This window comes from Amphibalanus amphitrite, unplaced genomic scaffold (assembly GCF_019059575.1).
Source record: "Amphibalanus amphitrite isolate SeventyFive unplaced genomic scaffold, NRLGWU_Aamphi_draft 001518F_arrow, whole genome shotgun sequence".
Classification (NCBI taxonomy): domain Eukaryota; kingdom Metazoa; phylum Arthropoda; class Thecostraca; order Balanomorpha; family Balanidae; genus Amphibalanus; species Amphibalanus amphitrite.
Window position 1 is genome coordinate 2,660 of NW_024883011.1, and position 20,380 is coordinate 23,039.

General features: G+C 51.3%; 1 protein-coding gene across 1 annotated transcript; it reads right to left on the bottom strand.

Annotated features, from left to right (window-relative positions):
- Positions 1-1,244: 1,244 nt before the first annotated feature.
- On the bottom strand, positions 1,245-18,786 carry LOC122373574 (the record flags this gene model as incomplete). The annotated part of the gene is made up of 2 exons (XM_043351785.1): positions 18,701-18,786; positions 1,245-1,669 (listed from the first exon to the last, which is right to left on the bottom strand). A coding segment is annotated over exon 2 (311 nt), but the record flags the coding sequence as incomplete, so codon positions are not given.
- Positions 18,787-20,380: the final 1,594 nt, after the last annotated feature.

The following is a 20,380-nucleotide window of genomic DNA, read 5'->3' on the forward strand; positions in this document are numbered from 1 at the left end:
GGCGTTACGTTAAAATTGTCGTAGTGAAGTCACGCTATTTACAGAACAGCGAAAATCAAAGGGAAGTGTAGGTATGCATAGAAGGAGGCTGGATGTGGCAATATAGATATTATATAGGCATTCGGTCTCGAAAATGTAGCTGAAAACGTAGATGGACTTAAAAGTAGATGAAACCCCTTGTAACTTTTCAGTCAATGCCAGTTGGCTAGTGAGCACTGTCCCATCGTGAGAATCAGAACATCGCATCTTACATTGTTTGTGTGTTAGTAGATAACGTTTTCCAGGCATTATAGCGGCAATTAAGCTATGTGCCAATCTAAATATCAATTAAAGTATGCCGATAATGCCCTCACAAATCCTTGTCAATAACAGAAGCGTAAAACGGTCTTTCGAGCTCTGTTCCCATCTGCACCCCACAGCTACCGTTCCGGCCTCCGGAGATACTGTTCCCTTATACCGTCCTCTCCCCGGGAGTCTGTCGGACCCCAGCCGGGGAGATCGGTCTGTCTGACCACCGCTCGGAGTTTCGCAGGCCATCCGACGGCGGGGTATGCGAGGACCCACAAAAACGGTCAGCGGTCTGGCCATGGGCGGCTCCGTCCGGCCCGGCCGCGGCCGCGCCGGTCCAGCCAGCCGCATACGTTAGCCCGGTGGAGGCCGAGGGTGGGGCGCAAAAAGAGCGCCGCGCGCGCCCCATATAGTGCCGCAATGGCGGCAATAGGCGAGCGCGACCCTCTATATCAGCCGGCCGGCGGTTTTTGCTGCTCAGCCCGGTCGGGCCCCGCCGAGCCGTCACTTGACAACAGGTAAGCACTCAGCACCACAGACGGCCAAATTGAGGCACTCGGCAGAGTGTGGGGCCTCAAAGAGGGCTGAGTGGTGGTAAAACACATTACAAGGCTCTTAAAATGAATGACACATCGTGTCCCGTTTTCCGGTGGGCTGCTCAATCAGGCTTCTTATACCAGTGTTCATGGATGGTCTCTTTTTTGCTAATCGGAACTCAAATCTATCCAGAATTTAGAGGTTCATGAATGACGCTAACGCCAGGGATATTTTAGTTTCCCAGCTTAGATGGCTTCTAAAATGACACAAAGCCCCAATATCTTAGGTACACGAGGCATCAGTATGGTATTTAAGATCACTTATGTAGTTACAACACCTTACTGAAGATGTTATACCAAGTTCCAGTCCGACACATCCCACCAGGCACATATAACCTCAATCCCCTCACTCGAACTCACCTGACCATCTTCCGGTGGGTGTTGTGCTGGCCGCTCTCGTTGTCATCATTGTACGTCACGTCAATGGTGGCGTCCTTGGATTTGATGTCGGCGGCGCTGTGGCCGTTGCCGTTCTTCTCCGGCGTCATGGTGACCAGCTCGAGGTTCACCGCCTCGTGGTCCTGACGGGAGCCGTTCACTGCCTGGCTGGCCAGCTCTTCATTAGTGGCCTGGGTGATGTTGAGCCTCGCCGTGCCCTCCGTCTTGTCATCCTCAAAGACGGGGTTGTCGAAGCCCTTGACGGTGACGTCGTCGGAGCTTTCCGCCATCATGGTGGCGCAGTTTTGGTTGAGGTCGCTCTGCAGCGAGAGGCGCGGCGCCGGCAGCGGAGGCCGACGGGCGACTACCGGGCGACGGGAGTCGGGCGACTCCGGAGTCCGCCGCTCCTGAGGGGAGAGAGGAGAGTCAGTCAGAGAGTTGTCGAGTATCTTCATAGGGCATGGAGCTGTTGGAGGGTCGCCCAGCTGCTGGAGAGCCGGTTAGCGTTAGTCGTACAGAAGCATTTGTAGACCGTTCAAATAAGCGACATGCAGAGAGAATTGGGTCGGTCTCCGGATCAGGGTGGTTGGTCCCGGCATTGAAAGGAGACTGGCATTGGACCAGGGCGTCACTAAATGCTGAGAGCCTATGCTGGGAGAGGCCATTTCTTCAGCAAAGGTCTGTTTGTCATGGTCTGTTGTTTTATGTAGAGCATTGTCATATTTTATGACAACCATCTGAAACGGACATTGACGACCCAGCTGATCTCATGCGTGAAATCATTCACAGCGTGATGCAATCGCAACATCTGGAGATCGAAATCTGTCGGCTTCCTCCTTCGAATAGGAAGCAATGACCCCTCCAAACAACGTTTCCCCTTATGCATTCCGCATGTGGAGAGAGTAATGACTGCATGCGCAGGTGGTACCGTTAATTAGAGGGCGTGACCATTGGGCAGACCTCCCGTACCACTCACCCTCACGATCTGCCGGGTGCTGCGACCACCTGTCGATCACACTACGTCACCGGCTGGCTACAAAAGTAGGTCCATCGGAACACACATGGCTCGTTCACCCATGGCCGAATACACAGGGCAATAAGTGAGCGGATGTCAAGGGCTGACCTCTGCTATTGAAAACAGCACAATCGATCCACTCAGAAGCATGCAGAATTAACCGAGGTTCTCCCTGGTGATCTGCTGTTTTGTTGGTAGCTCGTCTAGTTCCACTGGCTGTTGTGTCGACCACAGGAGACCTCAGACCAGCCCAGCTGCCCCACCTATACACGCGTGGACCCAGCGGCGTATTTAGAAAATCGCGAAGGGGGGGGCCAAGGGTTTGGAGGGCGCCACCTCACCCAAGGAGGGCGCCATACGGTCGCGAGATAAAAAATCGCTCAGCGGGGTGGGGGGGGGGGGGGGGGTTGGGAGGCGTTTTTTACCATGCCACCAGTTTTTTTTTTGCGTAACCTCGTATAGGTCGTGCTGCATTGATTTTGCATCGTGTGTATTCTTTATACTCCAGGTCACAAAAGGTCAAGTGTTCTTGAAATGCTGCGCCGAAGGCGCGCGAAATTTTTGAAAACAGCCTTTTCCTCCGCTTTTTAGGCACGCCTTTTATACGATCACCGTTCAAAGCTCCTCTCGCTCTTTTACCAAATTTGAAGGTGTAAAAATACCTAAGGTTTGGTCGGGCCGCTGCCACACAAACTGTATAGAAAGCTTGGCTCATGGGTGTCGATGTATAAAAGTTTATTGGCGGTGGCATATCTACGCACCAGATCACCGTATCGGATTGATACCGGAGCGCGAGATGCGTAAACATCATCCAAATTACCTCAGACCAGCCTTCATAGCCTTCTCACAGATGCATACAGTGTACCCACATAACCAGTTTCAATCACCGAAACTTCAGATGCCTGCTGTTGCGGCCGAACCTGTTGACAATACTTAATCGTAATCCATATAGATGCCATGATGAACGTAAAATAGGATCAATCCGTTAAGACCAAAGACGTGTTTTATGCATCGTAGAGCGTAGATAGTTTTGGTAGGTATAGGTACTTCATTCATTGTGCTGAATGCACGTTCATTTGTGGCAGTTTTCACAGGCAAGACATCAACTATGTGCAATAGAACGACTAAGTTGAAAAACATGCCAAAGGAGTAAATAAATGATAAGAGGGCAGCGATCAACGGATGTTGCCAATAGGTAGAAGGGCTGCGATCCACAGGAGGGCGCTAATAGGTAGGAGAGCCCCGATCAACATCCCGAGTTTCGATAGTAGGGCACCGATAGGTAGGAAGTTGGCGAGCAGCAGGAGGGCGCCAATGGATAGAAGGGCAGCGATCAACAGGAGGGCACCAATAGGTAGGAGGGCCCCGATCAACAATCAACAGGAGGGCGCCACCAGGTAAGAGGGTGGCGAGGAACAGGAGAGCACCAATAGGAGGGTGGCGATCAACAAGAGGTCGCCAATAGGTGGGAGGGCGGTCATCAACTGGAAGTCGTTAATGAGCGGAAGGGTGACGATTAAAATGGGGGTGGCAATGGTGAGGAGGGCGCCTTTGCTCAAGAGGATGACACGAACAGGAGGGCGTCTGTGCGGAGGGCGCTGGTCAACAGGAAGGTACCAGTGGATAGGAGGGCGGTGATCAACAGGAGGGTGCCAGCGGTTAGGAGGGCGGCGATCAACACGAGGGCGCCAATAAGAGAAGGGCCCCGATTAACATTCAACAGGAAGGACTAGGGAACCAATAGGTAGGAGGGCGGCACTGAACAATAGGGTGCCAAAAAGGAGAAAGGCGGCCTTGAAAATTTCACATGAGGGCGCAATAGGTAGGAGAGCGCCAATAATTATGAGGACGCCGATCAGCAGAAGGGCGGCAATATGTAGCAGGGTGGCGACCTACAGGAGGGCGCCTTCGGGTGAGAGGGCGCTTATTTACGGGACAGCGGCTTACATAGGCGACCACCGTTACGCTTAGAGAGCTACAGCCTACAAATGTGGTTGGAGGGCGCCCGAGGGAGCCCTCCAACCGTATTTGGAGGGCGTATTTGGAATGGGCGTCCTCCGAGGGCGCCCTCCATCCGTATTTTCCCTGTAAACACATTCGCGATTGGAGGGCGCCCTCCAGTCGCGATTGTTTTTCGATTCGATTATATCACAATCGCAAAGGGCGCCTTCGGCGCCCAAGGGGGGGGGGGCCATGGCCCAGTGGCCCCCCCCCTGCCTACGCCCCTGCGTGGACCTACGACGCGACCTTGCTAGACCCGCGTTTGTTGACGCGTTCCCATGGCAACGTGCGGCGAGACAACCAACAGGCTGTTCGGATCTATAGGATCGATCGGTACTTTTGTCGGTGGTTGGCGGCAAGTGGACCCTAAAACGGTCAGTGCGCCACCTGGTGAACTATGGATCCACGAACGGTATAGATCGACGGTCGGCGGGTCCGGCAATACGCCATGGGGCGAGAGACCCTTTGCATGATGGCAGGGGCGCGGGAACTACTTTCAGACTGGGGGGGGGGGGGGGGCACACCATGATAGAGATCAACCTAGGGTACCCCCAAATTTAGTTTTCTCGACGGTTTTAGGCCACTTGTTTTTCATCATTTGGCTTTTTCAACAAAAAAGAAAACATTTGCAAAAAATTGCGGTATTCCGTCTTAAAGTTGTGGGGGCACCGCCCCCACGGCCCTAAAGTTAGGGGGGCAGGCTGCCCCCACTGCCCCCCCCCCGGTTCCCGCGCCCATGCATGATGGCAACCCAAAGCTGTCTCAAACAACGCCACTCCCGACGGGGGGGGGGTGCTTTAGAGTTCGACATAACGCATGGGTAGCCGCGGTACTACCCGGTACTCCCCGGACCAGCACGGGATTAAAGGCGAGCTCACGCCACTCCTTGGAACGGAGTGTGGTTGCGTTGAAAGTGGAATAATTAGAATTCCTGTTGCCTATATACCTATGGCATGCGCAAAGTTCGGAGGTCCAACGGAGATCACGAAAAACTGGGTGATGATGTGGAATGCTAGGAATGCCGAACAGATGTTGCATTCTGTTTAAAGCTGCCGATTATGGCGAGCTATTGTGGCTTACTATATTCTCTTTAGCTGTTTTATCTCGCAATCGAAGAAGGTATACTTTGATATAAGTTTCGCCTTTATATTTGGTGAACATGTGCGTACAACATACATCCGTTTCTAGACAACCCGTCCAAGTCACTCAACACTCGCTCTAAAGAAATCTAAAAAACTTATTTATGCTCACGATGAATCCAATTGGCATCTTTAAACAGCGACGGAGGGAGGGGGGGGGGGGGGGCACGGAAGGATCCATCAGTGGTTATCACACAGTTCGACTGCATTGTATTGTGAGCAGGTATTGCATTGTATCTTGTGCTGTCCGACCGCAGCAAACAGCCAGTGGCGGAGTCCGGAGAAGGGAACAAGCAAGGGCTGGGATTTCCGTGGATGACGCTGGAATAGAGTGGCAGCTGCAGACACGATAATACAGACATCACGTAAACCCTGTGAAGCACACGAGGACGATGTTTGAACCCGGAACGGTACAATCAAAATAATGATGTTTAGCTGTTGGACTTCTCCAGGTCATGCCGAGTAGTTCAATAAAAAATTAGTAGGTAATGGAAACATCAAAATCAGTCTACTGCCTGCCGCTAGCTGGTAACATGTGCATACACAAGGCAGCAATGCAACCATGTCACCAGATCTCCTGCATCATTAAGCTTACTGCTCGTTTTCCTTAGGTCCTAACAGCTTCATGATGACAATGGTTTTACGTTCTCATCTGATTGACCCATTTATTGAATAGACGGTTTGAAGAAATAACATTCATCCAATATTCTTCGAGACCCGATGCGTCAGTGAAACAAAGGAAACGTATGCATAGGCTCTGAGTGGGTAACGAGTAGCAGAAAGTGCATCGGAGCCTCTTTTACGTACGTTCACCGTCGATGGGCTCTCCAAAGCCGGCTTATTTTTTCAGTATACTGTTTGATCTTGGTGATTCAAATCGCAATACGGGCGGATAATCCACAAACAAGCTGTCACAAATAGAAAACGCATGCCATCGACACACGCTTATAACGCGGGATTATGGGTAGGTATTGAAGAGTAAAACGGTTATCAGACAACAGTGTCCGGTACTCTGAAAGAAAAGAGAGAGAGAGAGAGAGAGAGAGAGAGAGAGAGAGAGAGAGAGAGAGAGAGAGAGAGAGAGAGAGAGAGGAGAGAGAGAGAGAGAGAGAGAGAGAGAGACAGACAGACAGACAGACAGACAGACAGACAGACAGAGAGAGAGACAGACAGAGAGAGAGACAGACAGAGAGAGAGAGAGAGAGAGAGAGACAGACAGAGGGAGAGAGAGAGGGGGGGATAGAAAGAAAGAGAAATAGAAATAGAAATAAAAACTGAAAGAGAATGAGATAGAGGGACACAGGGCAAGGACAGAAACAGACAGGGGAGGGCAGCAGGAAGGAGATGATGGAATTCAGAAATACGCAGCGCCACTGTAAGTGCGTTCGTTGGAAGTTTCCTATCTAATACTGTTAGTTCCCCACCATCCAAGGTGCGCAGCTGTGACCCGGGCACCTCTCACCCCTGCACGGCCATTGGCCTGTGCTGGTGGCTCGCTGATCGTTCCACTGCAGGCAGCGAGAGGAGCCGGCAATTGCAGCAGCCGATCTAATGCGACCGGGTCCGGTTTGGTGCCGCCATGTGCAAGGAAAGCTCCGCCGACGGCGGCTGCTGTCGCCGATTGGGAGGGTGCCAAGAGGTGGGCAAGTTGTGGGTGCCAGAGTAGGGTCTGTCGAGGGTGCCGGGGTAGGCCTGTCGCCCTGTTGCTGCCCATCGGGGCCGGTCTGTAGTCGAGTCGGGGCCCTGCAGAGTTATCGACCGGTGCCTGGTGCGGTACCCTGTGCCCCAGGGAGCGACTGTGGACCAGTTGTGAAACCAGCACAGCACAGCCATGACTCGGTACTGAATACACAGCGGCTGGGCAGAGAGCGATGGCCGCGCCGCGTCATCGGTCCCGCTGCCCCCCCCCCCCCCCAGTACCTACTGTCTAATGAGTGTTGACCACCGCTCCTACGCTGAGTCATCGGCCCCGGCTGCCGCCCCGCGTAGTCGGTATACTACCCCCAGTACCTGTCTGCTGAGTCGTTCCTACGCTTCTTCATTGGCCCCGCGGCCGCCACGCCACCCATTAGCACTGCCTCCCCCAGGCCCCATGTACAGGCTGTTCCTATACGTCCCTCCCATGCCACTGATAGCTGCCTCGTCGGACTGGCCGCCGACTGTGAGCTGAACTGAAGGCTATGTCAGATTGACTATGTCATTTCAAGCATTTTAAGCGGGACATTATAAAAAGTGAATGATAATCTCGCCAACTACTTTTGATTTTACTTACATTGCACATATGAAATCAAAATATTATACCTTGGTGTATGTTTAATGCTCGACGCTATCATTTCCAACCAATAATTATTCATATTTTGGAAAAGATATTCGCATGCATGAAACCAGACATGTGGTTTTCATGGCCTTCATAGACCAGCCATCTCCAGCTTTGGGAATGTGTTGCTCTACATAGTCTCTATACCTTGCGCGCAACCTCACGCAGGCGGTCTTCGGAAAGATCTGCACAGCTCCCAGGCTGGCACCGTGCACCGTTGACATTTTTTCGTCTCGAAGACGAGATCCGGAATGGTTCCTGGTCGTCTGTCTTCCACCCTACGACATGAATGGCGCTCGCCGGTGCTTCCAAATCACTCAGCTCGGCACCGTGTGGCCCTCGCGTCGCTCCGTCCCGGCTGCCGAGGGGTGGCGCGTCCCTGCCGTGTCCGTTAGACTGCAGAAGGTTCGGTGATCGCGTGTCGCCGGTGCCAGTTACCTGTGACCTTGGATCGCTGACTGGACGGTCGCCATTGTTCCAGAATATGAGCCTCTTCAGGACCGATCCGCCGATGACTGGACGATAGCACTGCGCCGCTCGGGCCGCGCCCGTTCGTACGCCAGAAAAACGCACGGCGCCGCTGAGGTTCAAGCGTAATTTATCGTTCACTGTCATCGAACAGTAACCGCAAAACTTTGGTGATCCTCCAGTAACCGTGAGTAGAGCCACACCTGAACCATGTTCCGAAGCGTCAGAAGTTATGGACAAGTCTGAGAGAAATTATAAGCCCATTAATAAAGAGCGTCAAACGCACGAGATGTCTTTTTGAATCTCAGCCTGAAAGCGGAGTTCTCTTTTGACCAAAACTGATGCCAATAACGAAACATTTCCATATTTTAGGTCTCGTTGATCAACTGATAGCTGAAAACAGTTTTACCTGCTCAACAGCTCACAATTTTTTCACCGAAACATCGCCTCAACAGGGACAATCCTGCTTCAGCTACCCTATTTCGAGCACGCCAAGGAAAAGTACCTACCACAAAATTTATGAATAAGTACACTCTACAATTATAGGTAGGTACGCCGTGTAAGCACGTTGAATGTAAGAAATAAGCACACAAGCTTAGATAATGATTGATGATTTCAAATGTAAGCGGGCTTAGCGAAAATAACTATTAAAACGTTCGTACTGCCGTCTGCACGGCACCAAATGCAGACATTTAGTGTTCTATGTTGAAAAATTATCACTGTAGGTATGTGAGTTGGTAAGATTGACATTATTCCAAATAAGACTCGGTAAAATAAATAGACATGTTTCCATCTTCAGGGCCTAAGAACAATCAAACTGTGCGCGTCACCATGGGATGTTGGCAGGACCATTCACCATGCAGTGCTGGTTGATCAAGGCCGTTGTTCCTTATTCGGAGCCACCTACCAGTTTGCTCCGGCATTAAGACGTCACTGCTACCGTATAGGTACGTCAGCACGTCATATGGTTTGAGCAGGCAATGACGTACGTCTGGTGACGTACCTATTTCGGCTGGTTGGAGCCACGTAAGTTTCAAGTTCCACCTGCATCAAGTTCATTTTCAGCCCTCATTTGCACGCACATGCCTCACACACGTAAGCCACATACTTATGGTACGGGCAGTATCCTAAATCTCAGCCAGCGTGATATAAAAAGGTAAACCTCTTTATGCTTAGGTATCTAGAAATTGTCCTTCACAACGCTTCAATTCAACCAATGTTTCCACAGGCAAAGCGTCGTTTCCATCACTATCCATGTAACTTCTCCACTGTTGCACCCCACCCAATCAATGCTGGCGTATCACGGAGATAGGGGAGGGCTGTCACGGTCCATCCCCGGGGCACGTGCAGTCAGCAGCGTGGGTGGTACCCTCCCCTCCACCCTCCCCTTTCTCCCGCCCTCCCCACAATGGAGCGATCAATGGCGTGGGAATTCGCCAGGAACTTCGCAGCCGTCTCCCGGAAGGAGGGCATTCTTCAGACAGTTTGCGGCGACCGGCGGCGTACTTCGTTTATTTTGGCGGTCTAGTGTGAATTATTTGGGAGGCGGCTCGGCGAACCGTGACACTTGAACGTAGTAGAAGTCTTTGTTCTCCAAAACTAAAGATGTACGTACCGCATATGCATACTGCACATACAAAGGTGCTGTACGATACCTATACCAGCGTTCAGAGCTCAAATCATAACACAAAATGTATTTGACCCTTGTGCTCGGTCCTGACATTTTCACGCACAAAGGCTCCAGTCATCATTGTCCGAAATCTGTTTCGTATCGCGCGGAGATCAATGTGTTCCCATGACAACCGGTGACTGACAACAAACAAACTGCACTAATTGGTCGCTGCGCGCCCCGGTGAAGTACCGGATGGTGCTGAAAAACAGACACCATTGTCACAGCGGGGCAGAGTGCGGATATGCGTCGGCATAGGCGATTCGCTGAACCAGGAACTAGCCGTGACGCAGTTGCGGATGCGCGAGCGACCGGCGCTGTAGGCAAGGTCAAACTGCGTGGCTAATTGGACCATCCTGCCTAGCGGCTCAATATTGGCAAATTTAGCAGGCGCGTGGTTGGGGGCCTGTGGTCATGGGAGTGACCACACACGCGGTCGTTGCTGGATACATGGACCATGAAGGACACGACTAGCCACAGCTACGCCAAGGGTCCCACGCTTCACAACCATCACAACTTGGCCGGGGGTACTCACAAGGCTGAATTCTGACACCTCCATGAAGTGAATTTGTTGGAAACGTGACCAGCATCACAGCCGCAGTTCAGCCTGACCTGACATAACAGCGCACGATTCGTAACGACTCGTATGCTCCATTCCTGAAAATGACTCACTTATATAACACATCTCTCCCTATCTCACAGCTTGATGGTGACTCAGCCCAGCCCGGAGCTACTCCAGTGGTTGACTCCGAGTCTGACTCCGCTCGTGAGTCAGGGCGCCGCCGCGCCGGCCGGAGCGCGGCCAGGTGCCGTCCGTCGCTCCATGCCCGGTTCAAGGTCCCTGCCGGCCGCCGGCTGACCGCCGGCCTGGCTGGCTGACTGCTCGCCTCCCGCCGCAGGCCCCCACGAGTGACCAGGCTGGTCGGCCGGCCGGTCCAGTGGGCTCCGAGTCGTGCTGGCTCGTCCCGTGCTGGACCCAACTGGTACCTACTGCGGTCAGGAGGCGCCGATGGCAGGCGGCACCGCGCGGCGCGACCATGGTCTTCGCTGGGACTGGAACTCTCGGTTTCGTCGGCGATCGATGGAAGACCAAGGCAAAGCTTCGTCGGTCCTATATTGACCGTGAAGGCTACAAAGCTCTGTTCCATTGATTGAAGATGTTTTCCGGGAATATTTGGGGTTGTGATCAGAGTTTCGAGTCAGCCGTAGTTTTCGGGAACGCCTTAGCGTCATTTTCACACCTATATTCAGCACATGACTTGCTCCCAGTATAAAGCTTTAGGACAAGTGCGTTTATCCCTCAGCACAGTTCATCTACATATCACCGCTGCACTGGTCCGTAGCCAAGTGGATCAAACCGGAACACAGCACACATATTGGGAGGTGCCATTTTTGGCGGCGCCGCGCCGGGAGCCAATCTGGCCGACAAAGGCAGCTGAAGGATCGGTGACAGGCCCGTCCATCGCGGGGCCTCACCCGTAACGGAATACGCCGTACGGAAACCCGCAAGGTCATCCACTTTTGGGTGTCCCTCGCATGCAATCGGACCGTGAGGCCACTTCAACCATATCACTGAGTTTTGCGTGCGGAGTTCGCACACCAGACATGTTTGAACAAAACTACTGTCAGTGCTGCGTGCCTCAAGAAAACGCAGCCACTTCCGCAAATATAGCCATGCAAATGAACCGAAATTATTTCATATCCCCGCCAGGATGTGGCCAAGAAAGGTCACTTTCCGGGTAGCACTGTGCAATTACAGCGCGTGCCGAACCGTCAACAAGATGCGATCGAACCGGACTAACTGCAGTCGGGACCTGGCGGCTGCAGCACTCAGATCCCGCCAGCGATCGAGCAATGCATTGAGCTCTACGACACATGCAATGGGCCTTTCCCCCTGCGTAATTCTGTTCAAGGTAAACTGTGGCGCTAGTGGTGTTAACAAGGCATTTAGCCATCGCCAACTGTACTGCTTGAGGAAAGGATGAGCGGTTATACCTATACAACTGGGGCATAAAAGTTACTGCACGGGTTTCTTTGATTGTGACAGTTAGCCGGAAAGTGCCGGATGTCTACTCGGCTCGCTAACTGGAGGTGCGACGTTATTCATCGGAGATTTGTCATCAGCTATCGCAAACGTTATGCATATTTCAATAAGATCTCAATGAGTGCAGATTACGACGAAGCTTACAATTTTGGATAAAAACGCGTTCACATTTATACATATAAGCGATCTTTTATTAAAATAAAATCAACTTTAAGCCTTCTTATAACTTCCTTTTGCAGTGCTACGATACTGGTGTGTTGAATCGAGACCGTATATTTATTATCGGTCTATCTATGCGGCCGCTTCGCTGCATGCCTTTCGCCCCGGTTTTCCTCGTTGCCGGTACATTGGGGCTTTGTTATCGTGATGTAAATGCGCATCATGCTCACTTACTTGCTTTGAAAAACAAAACAGTTTTATTATGATAGGGATTATAGAACAAATAATCAGGAAAAGTGTATCTAAGTGAAGGACATGAACTTCACGTCAAAATTACACTAGGTAATGTTTAACTTCACGTAAATATATCAATTCTGGGCTCTGGCCATAGAAAATACAATGTCCTCCCACACGTCACTTGCAAATCGTTTTCACAGACATTTCCATCAAGCGTCTATAGTTTGCACTGTGTATAAGGGAGGGGTCAACGCACCCGTCCATCAACCAGCATTCCCCGAGCGCGCACAGTGCACACATTGCACAGCGCCCGCTGCACTCGGCATTACTTGGCGCGCGCATGAACAGCAGATGATCGGGTCTAACGTTCAGCTTAAACACATGCGTATCTCTCGGAATGTGCAGGCTATGCAAATGCCGCATATTCACCACGAGCAAGGAGGGATGACACTTCTAGACCGGTTCGGTTACCAACCGCGAGGAAACGTAAATTCTGAGCTGCGCGACGGGAGATCGGTTCACGCATCAGTGCACTCTCGAGAGGCGGAGGCTGGTGACTGCATTCTCGCACAAGGCATTATCACTTGAGCGAGAGAGACGCAGCATCCGAGTAGAGCGGCAAGCCCAAGCGAGGCTCATGCGGCCGCAGTTGGTGCAAAGACCGTGTCTACTCGTCACCAAGTGGCGCATGACTTGAGATATACTCTACAATGGGCCAGGGTGGAGGGAGGGAAGGAGGGAAGAGACACGGAAGTTCATTTCTTTGTAATTTATTGGAGTGAAGTCTTTGATTGATCCCATCTGCTTATCTGGCTCCGTAATTCGTTTGCATTTGGTTGGACCCGGGCCGGATGGTGCCAGTGCGTGGTCTGATGGGTGGGTGGGAGCTCCCCCATACCGCGGGGCGGGGGCGGGGGAGAGGGGAGGGGCGGGCGGTGTCGCAGCGGGTCGGTGACCTCGACTCTGCGCCGGCCGGGCGGTCAGCGGAGGGCAGAGCGCGGGGGGAGAGAGGGCACGCGGCGCCGGAAACACCCCAGATGCCGCCGCGGCCCGCCTGAGACACGCGCTGTTCGGTGAACCGGCGCCAATGGTGCCCCACCCGCGGACCAGTGTCTCCCGCCGGCGTTCCAATGAAGGACAGGTATGTAAGTCAGCCCATACTGACTGTGAAACGCCTTCATCATCCTCAGGACACGATTCTTATCGGACAGAACCCAAGCATGTCTTATATCTTGGGGATTTAGCCAGTCGTTGGTATGCGAATATTGCGCATATGTATTATAGTGATTCACCTTATAATGAAGCACATTTAGGACGTAAATTGGATATGCTGAGTGGCATTCTTATGAATTCCACAGCCTGCTGGACTGTGAACTCCGAATATGCATTGCGGAAAGTATGTGGGACTGTAAATTGGATTTCAGGAGTGGTGTGACATATCATTCCTGGGAGTCACGTGAAATGTCGCACCCCGCTTGCAGTAACAACGCGTGTTTCATGACATCAAGTGACTGCAGTTTACTTAGTCTGTCGTGCATCGTAGCGACTATTTTTCAAGGGATTTGATTTGAGAGCCACTCGTGCGTGGAAGATCAATAAATATGCAAGGATTCCGCATTTAGGAGGAGTGGGTGCGTCGTCTTGTTAGGAATGGATGCGATGATCCACCGAGTTTGTAGGGTGCATCAAGCGTCAGTATGAATTTATAATTTGAAATTTGCATATCAATTTTCCACGACTTGAATTGCGAAATCACATGCCCCAAACCCACAGAAATAAAAACTCGCTTGGCTTTACAAGGCACACCCACGTTACCGATACAGAGTAGCAGCAGGTAGACGTCTCACTGGAGTCCCTCGCCACTTGGGGAGGGGAGCGGGTGTCAGCCCGATGACACCAACTTCTGTGCAGATCGATAGTTAATCGGATTTCACATCGTTACAGACATCTGTTCGCTGAGCAGCCGAGGACGACCACCTAGCACCGACAGACACATTTCAGGCGAGGAACCGGTGTCCAGAGGACACGGCCCCGTCCACGGGGTCTGAACAGGACCGGTGACCTCGAGTGGAGTCCCTCTCTCCCTGTTAGCGAGATCGGGAGGACAACCGCTGCTCCTCGGACTGTCTCTCTCTCTCTCTCTCTCTCTCTCTCTCTCTCTCTCTCTCTCTCTCTCTCTCTCTCTCTCTCTCTCTCTCTCTCTCTCTCTCTCTCTCTCTCTCTCTCTCTCTCTCTCTCTCTGATTCCCTTCCTCCCTCCCTCTCTCCGTCTCTCTATCCAGACTGATTGCAATTACCGCTCTGATGACTCATATGTGCTGTGAGTGTATATTATAGAGAACACCATCACACGGAATGCGTCAACCAGCCCGGTACTCCCCGTTCTGCGGTCCCCCTGCTCTGATTCAGAGCTCCCCTACAGTCTAACCCGTCCAGCAATCGACCTGCTCTGACTCAGGGCTCCCCTACATACAGTCTAACCCGTCCAGCGATCGACCTGCTCTGACTCAGGGCTCCCCTACATACAGTCTAGCCCGTCCAGCGCGGTGGCCAGCCCTCCCCCCCGGCCCCGGCCCCAGCCCTGTCGGCCGCCTCTGTCTTTGTGCCGGGGGCTCAGTTTTTGTCCTGTACCCGCCCGCCGATTGTGTCCCAACAGCTATCGGCCAGAGTTATGACCCCCGTATTATGGAGCGAGCAAAATTACTCTGGAAACGTCACATTCCAAGAACGGGTGGGTCTTTTGTCGGACGGGTCCAATCGGTCTGTCTGAGGGCTCGTTAGCTAGGTGGAATATGGCTCCGAGGTAATAAGAAACGGAAAGTACGCCAGCAGGAACTGCGAGCCAAGGACAGTGGGGGATTACCTACTTGAAAGAGGATTTCGAACGGTTGGACACTTAGCTGCTGCTCGCAGCCACTGCCTGGTCCATTACAGACACTTTCGAAGTGTTCGATAACGGTATGCCTAAGCAAATGTTTGACTTTTCATTAGCGTAACAAGCAAATATAAAGCAAATACTAATAAGCTAGAATGATCCCCAAGTTATCAATAATTTGATTGCGGCTATCAATTAGCCACGCCAGGCAGGGGCGACACTAGACAGCAGCAGGACAGCAGCTCGGACACCCGACAGAGCCATTCAGAGCCGCTCAGTGCGCCGAGGATGGTCGTGTCGCCGTGTCGCCACCCCGGTCGTGTGGCCGTTTTCCTGTGGAGGACCGCTCGTCGGCCTTTCCCGGTCGGCGCGTCGTTAGCGGGTGGACGGGTCTAGCGGTACGGCGGCCGGCCGGTGGGGACCGGTCGGGGTGGTCCCGGCTGTCACCCCCTCCCTCCGACCCGGCGCGCTGGTCGGGGCATTTTCAGTACGGTATGGTCCCAGCCAAGGTCAGAAAGACCGCTAAAGATGGTCCTACCATTATATCCTCAGGAGCGGCTGGAACTTCACCAAGATCAGCAAATAGTGCCGAACAGCTCTTGGGAGGCAGATATTGGAGCATAGGCCGCTGGAGTTGCTGTTCATCAAGCTTATTTTCAGCAGTCCGAAACATTCATGCGGATGAATGAATTGTTATATGATCTCATAAGCTTGATAACGCACGTCCGTCATGCCCCTCGCGACATACAGCCATGCTCTTGACTCTTTATGACTCAATGCGTAATGAGGAGCTCATCAGGCCTCTGCGTATTGTTTACGATCCCGACCTCCTGCAGCTCTGTTCAGAAAGCCGGCTGTTAGCGGCCGTCCCCGCACAAACAGTGAACACCATGGGAAGCACAACACCATGGAACAGATCAGGGTGCTGTGAACACCATGTGAGGACAAACTAAACCATCAGCACAACTGCTGTCGACAGCATAATCAACGCTAGCTGTTGTTGACAGCAACATGAACACGGGCACACGGACGATTATATGACCGTTGGGCCGCGGTTCTACGCGGCGCGAGCGGTCCGACGCCTTCAAGGCCAGTGCAAAATCAGGTTTTCGACTGGCCATCCAGTGTCTTCCTAATAGAAAGGCTGCCGGCGTCGCGGCCAAGTGTTGCCGTTTTCCGCCTGGCCAGTGGCAGCCAGCCTGGTGAATGGTGCTCGGTGGGGTTACAGTCACTGAGGGGACTGAGGTCACCAATTTTTGGGTCAAAGTCGTGGCCTGGCATCAATTAGCAGGTTGTAAGGTTATCGTTTTCGTTTTTAGACTATGGACTTAGCCATGATGAATGTTAGAGTATGTAGACGTTGGAATGGAAATGCGAATAGGATTTCATAGAACGGTGTTAGATCAAAACGCATGGTAAAAAAGCAAGGTAAATGCCTTTAATATAAACCACGTACTTTTCATGCAGGGTAGGGCAGAATATGTACGTATCAGGTAAAGTAAGGTAGGTAATTGTAAGGTAGGTAGGTAGGTAATTAGGTAAGCGCGAAGGTAATTTGTAAGGTAATTGCCCAACGTTGTCCGGGTGATGCAATGTATTTGTTGGCGTTAGTTGGCCGGTCGGCTCGCCTGGCTAGCGGTATCGATGGTATCATAGGGGTCGGGCATAGACCAGCCGCTGCACTCATGTAAAGGTAGACTGGTCGACCTTGAGACACTTGTGGCTCGCCGGCTAGGTGCTACATGGTAGAAGGTCGTGGATTCGCGAAGTGTCTTTTAAACATAATTTTGCTTCTTACCATTGCGTTTATACTGGTTTTGCAAGGATGAAACGGATTTTTGAACCTTTCCTCAGTAAATGTATTCGATGCATTTGCAGGCACACGTGAGGCTTTATCACTTTCGAAGGTGAGCTGGCAACTACCTGTTAACGTTTCTAGCCCTCAGTATTACCTTCAGCACATCCAGTGTCCTCCCGCCCCCCTGATCCCTATCCGCAATGTCCGACTCCAAACGGTAATGGGTTTTCTATGTCAGCAGCCCAATCAGCGTTGTTGGTGGTTTTTGAGAGCGAAAATAAGCGAATGGGGAGCAATCGACCACAAATACTGGAGCAGTAAGTATTGAGCTGTATACTGCACACACAAGTATTTTACGACCAGCATTGCATCACCGCTGCCATGACAGCAATTATAAAGGCTTGATAATACGTTTCGAGAATCGTCGCACTTCATGCAATATCGATCCCTTAATTTATAGCTCTAATCAAAACAGCAAGTGAGCGATAGATCGGCATCAAGTGAAACTTGTATAAGTGACAGTCCGTTTGTTTCACCAACGTCCCTTTCCAGCCGCACCCATATCGGCTAAGCACGGCTCCACTGGTGAGGTGCCGCCAGTGAATGTAGCGATGGGCAGCCCTGTCCTTGGCAGGGCGGTTGGACTCCTTTCCTGGCTCGGTAACGTTTAGCCTAAGAGCCAAACTTTCTATTGGAGAACTTTGTCACGGCAGGACGCTTCCAAGTGTTACTCACGGTCCTTCCGCTTTGGCTAACCAACACAAAGCTGTTAGCTTTTTACATATCGTTCATTTGTTTGCATTGAGCTGTTAAATGTTAATGCATTGCGTTAGAGAATCGTTCGAGCAATCGTTGAAAGCAGCTGAAAGTCGTCACTGGTGAGGGACGTTGCACAACATTTCCACCTTGAGCCTACCGGCTGAAGCCGTACGAAGCCGATTATTTTTATTGATCGGGCTTGGAAGCTGAATCGTTGTGGACAAACCGCACCTTAGCAGTGAAGGGCCGAACACCTGCCATGATTTGATGCGATATCGTTGGAAAAAGGCGAAGGTTATGTACGACGTTTAACGCAAACCTTCTGGACGAATTGCTAGCCAGAGGCCAGCTTTGGTGCGGAAAGTGCAGATCAATACGGTGCATATCCATGCAATGCTCTGTCTTTTTACTAACCGAGAAGGCTCTAGAGATATTTTCGTAAATCCAGACCCTGACAAAACTAATAGAAATGGCAGGAAACCTGGCTGCACTAACGGTTGTACAGGAGTTTTATTCCTATATAAATTCTAGGCTGAACGAAATGGAAATTCATGCAACATGGCTAAGACTAAAATCATACGAGAAAAATATCAAAGAAAAACTTAATCCTACATTATTTCAAGCTAGTTTTTATGTAGGTATCCATTGCTTGCCAAAACAGGTCAGCTGTTCGCAAATGTTTTTCCTCTCTGATAGACGAACATTTGCAATGGCTTAGAAATTGCCTAATAGTGTAAGCAAAGTCGATGCAAATGAAAAGTAAAAAAGAAAACATTCCATGATTGCAAAAAATCAAAAGCATATTTAGATATGGCTGGAATGCATATTGATTGTAGCGATTGGAACAATATGTGTAGGTACCTATAATGAGGCATGCAGGACCAACAGCTTCTTGGCAACAAACATAACAGCCCACCACATGCTCCAATAAACCCCTGGCATGGTTTTTGCAACTGACCTGTGCGGCTCCTGGCTAGATCCCTGGTCACAGGTCACAGGTCACAGCTGAGGTCGGTCGGCGCAGCGGCGACCCCACAGCGCGGCGTCAGCGGCTCAACTGACCAGCGCTACTCGTCTGCCGCGCGCCGCCACCGCCGCCGGCGCCGCCGGCGCGTCGAGTTCGGTGGAACTATTCTTGGCGGCGCATCGGCGGCGGCGGCGCGGCGGCGGTACCTACCTAGGTACTCGCTGAGACAGGTGACGCCCGGGCAGACCATGGGCAGAGCCGGCGTCAAACCATGGCCGGTCGTAGATCACCACCAGCCGGTGGGGTCCAAAACGGGGGCACTTCGGGTAGAGTACGCCGACCGTGATTCCAGGAACCCGACCCGGCCAGTTTACTTTCAGCCGACCTCAGTTCGTGCATGGATTGAAAGAAACGGCGCTCGGGACTGACCACAACAGTTCTATGAATCTGCTGGCAGATCAAATGTAAGGCGTATTATTTTCTGTGGATATATTTACCATGGGCCACGTGAGATCCTTAACTTGAACCGGCGACCTGAACTTATATGTAATGTGACCGGGGTGCGGAAGATAGGTATTATACACAATACACATAGACAAAAAAAAACGCTTAAAAGCACATATACATATACATATACGGCACAGATACTAACACGAGGCATCGTCACTGTAACTGAGCGCTTACAACGCTACGGATCACGTAAAGCCGACAGCTTGCTTCTGCTTCGCTAAATTGGCTGTGTGAAAACAAATATTGACCTATGGCGATAACTTCTAGGCTCTGGCACCGCTTGCTCCTTGAGAAGCTAGAAGCACCCGTTGGGTATCACCTCACCTTGCTACGTGCGAAGTACATACTTACAATAAATGTTAAATCATTCGCCTTTGATCATGTATGCTTACAATAAATGTTGAGTCATTCGCCTTGGATCGTGTAGCTCGCATGCAAATACTAAACGTCTCCAATGACGGTGAAAGTTTGACGGGCACAACTCAGCTATATTCGCCTCCACGGCAAAAAAGTGGCAAATGCCTACAACAACCAGGATCCAAGTCACTCGCTGAATCATCAAGGCTCTTGAGTATCCTATCATGCAAAGTTGGCCGGAGACATTTGCATCGTTGCAAACGGCGGCGGTGTTGCCATGCAGCCAGGAGCAACATTGATCACCAGAACAAGGTCGGAAAAAGAAATGTCTATATGATATGGTTATTGGTCAATAACAATAGTCTTTAATGTGGCTGTGTTAGTCAGTGTTGAACGCAACGCATGCATGGGACATCTCAGAGTCTAAGAGGCAAGATCTCACAGACCTCCCAAAGGAAATGGTGCAAAGCTCCAAAACTCTTTTGACTGCAACTGCACCATCTACAGCTTAATCAATTCACAATTGTCTTTTACTTGGAATTAGAAACAGCTAGTCATGACCACTGATCACAAAAGGGTAAGATCGATAGCCAGCTGCAGGCAACAAACACACACAGCTCTGAGAGTGTCGAGTTGAGTTGTAAGGAAAAACGATATACCGCTTGCGATTCTGAGCACTGGAGCTCGAGTTGCATGTTTGCTGGTGAAGGCTTGGGTAAGCACATAAGTCCTCTACCATTTCAATCATCTTGTTTCTAAAGGACATATAGTGGGATAGCTTTAATCTAAATAAGGTAATAGTCC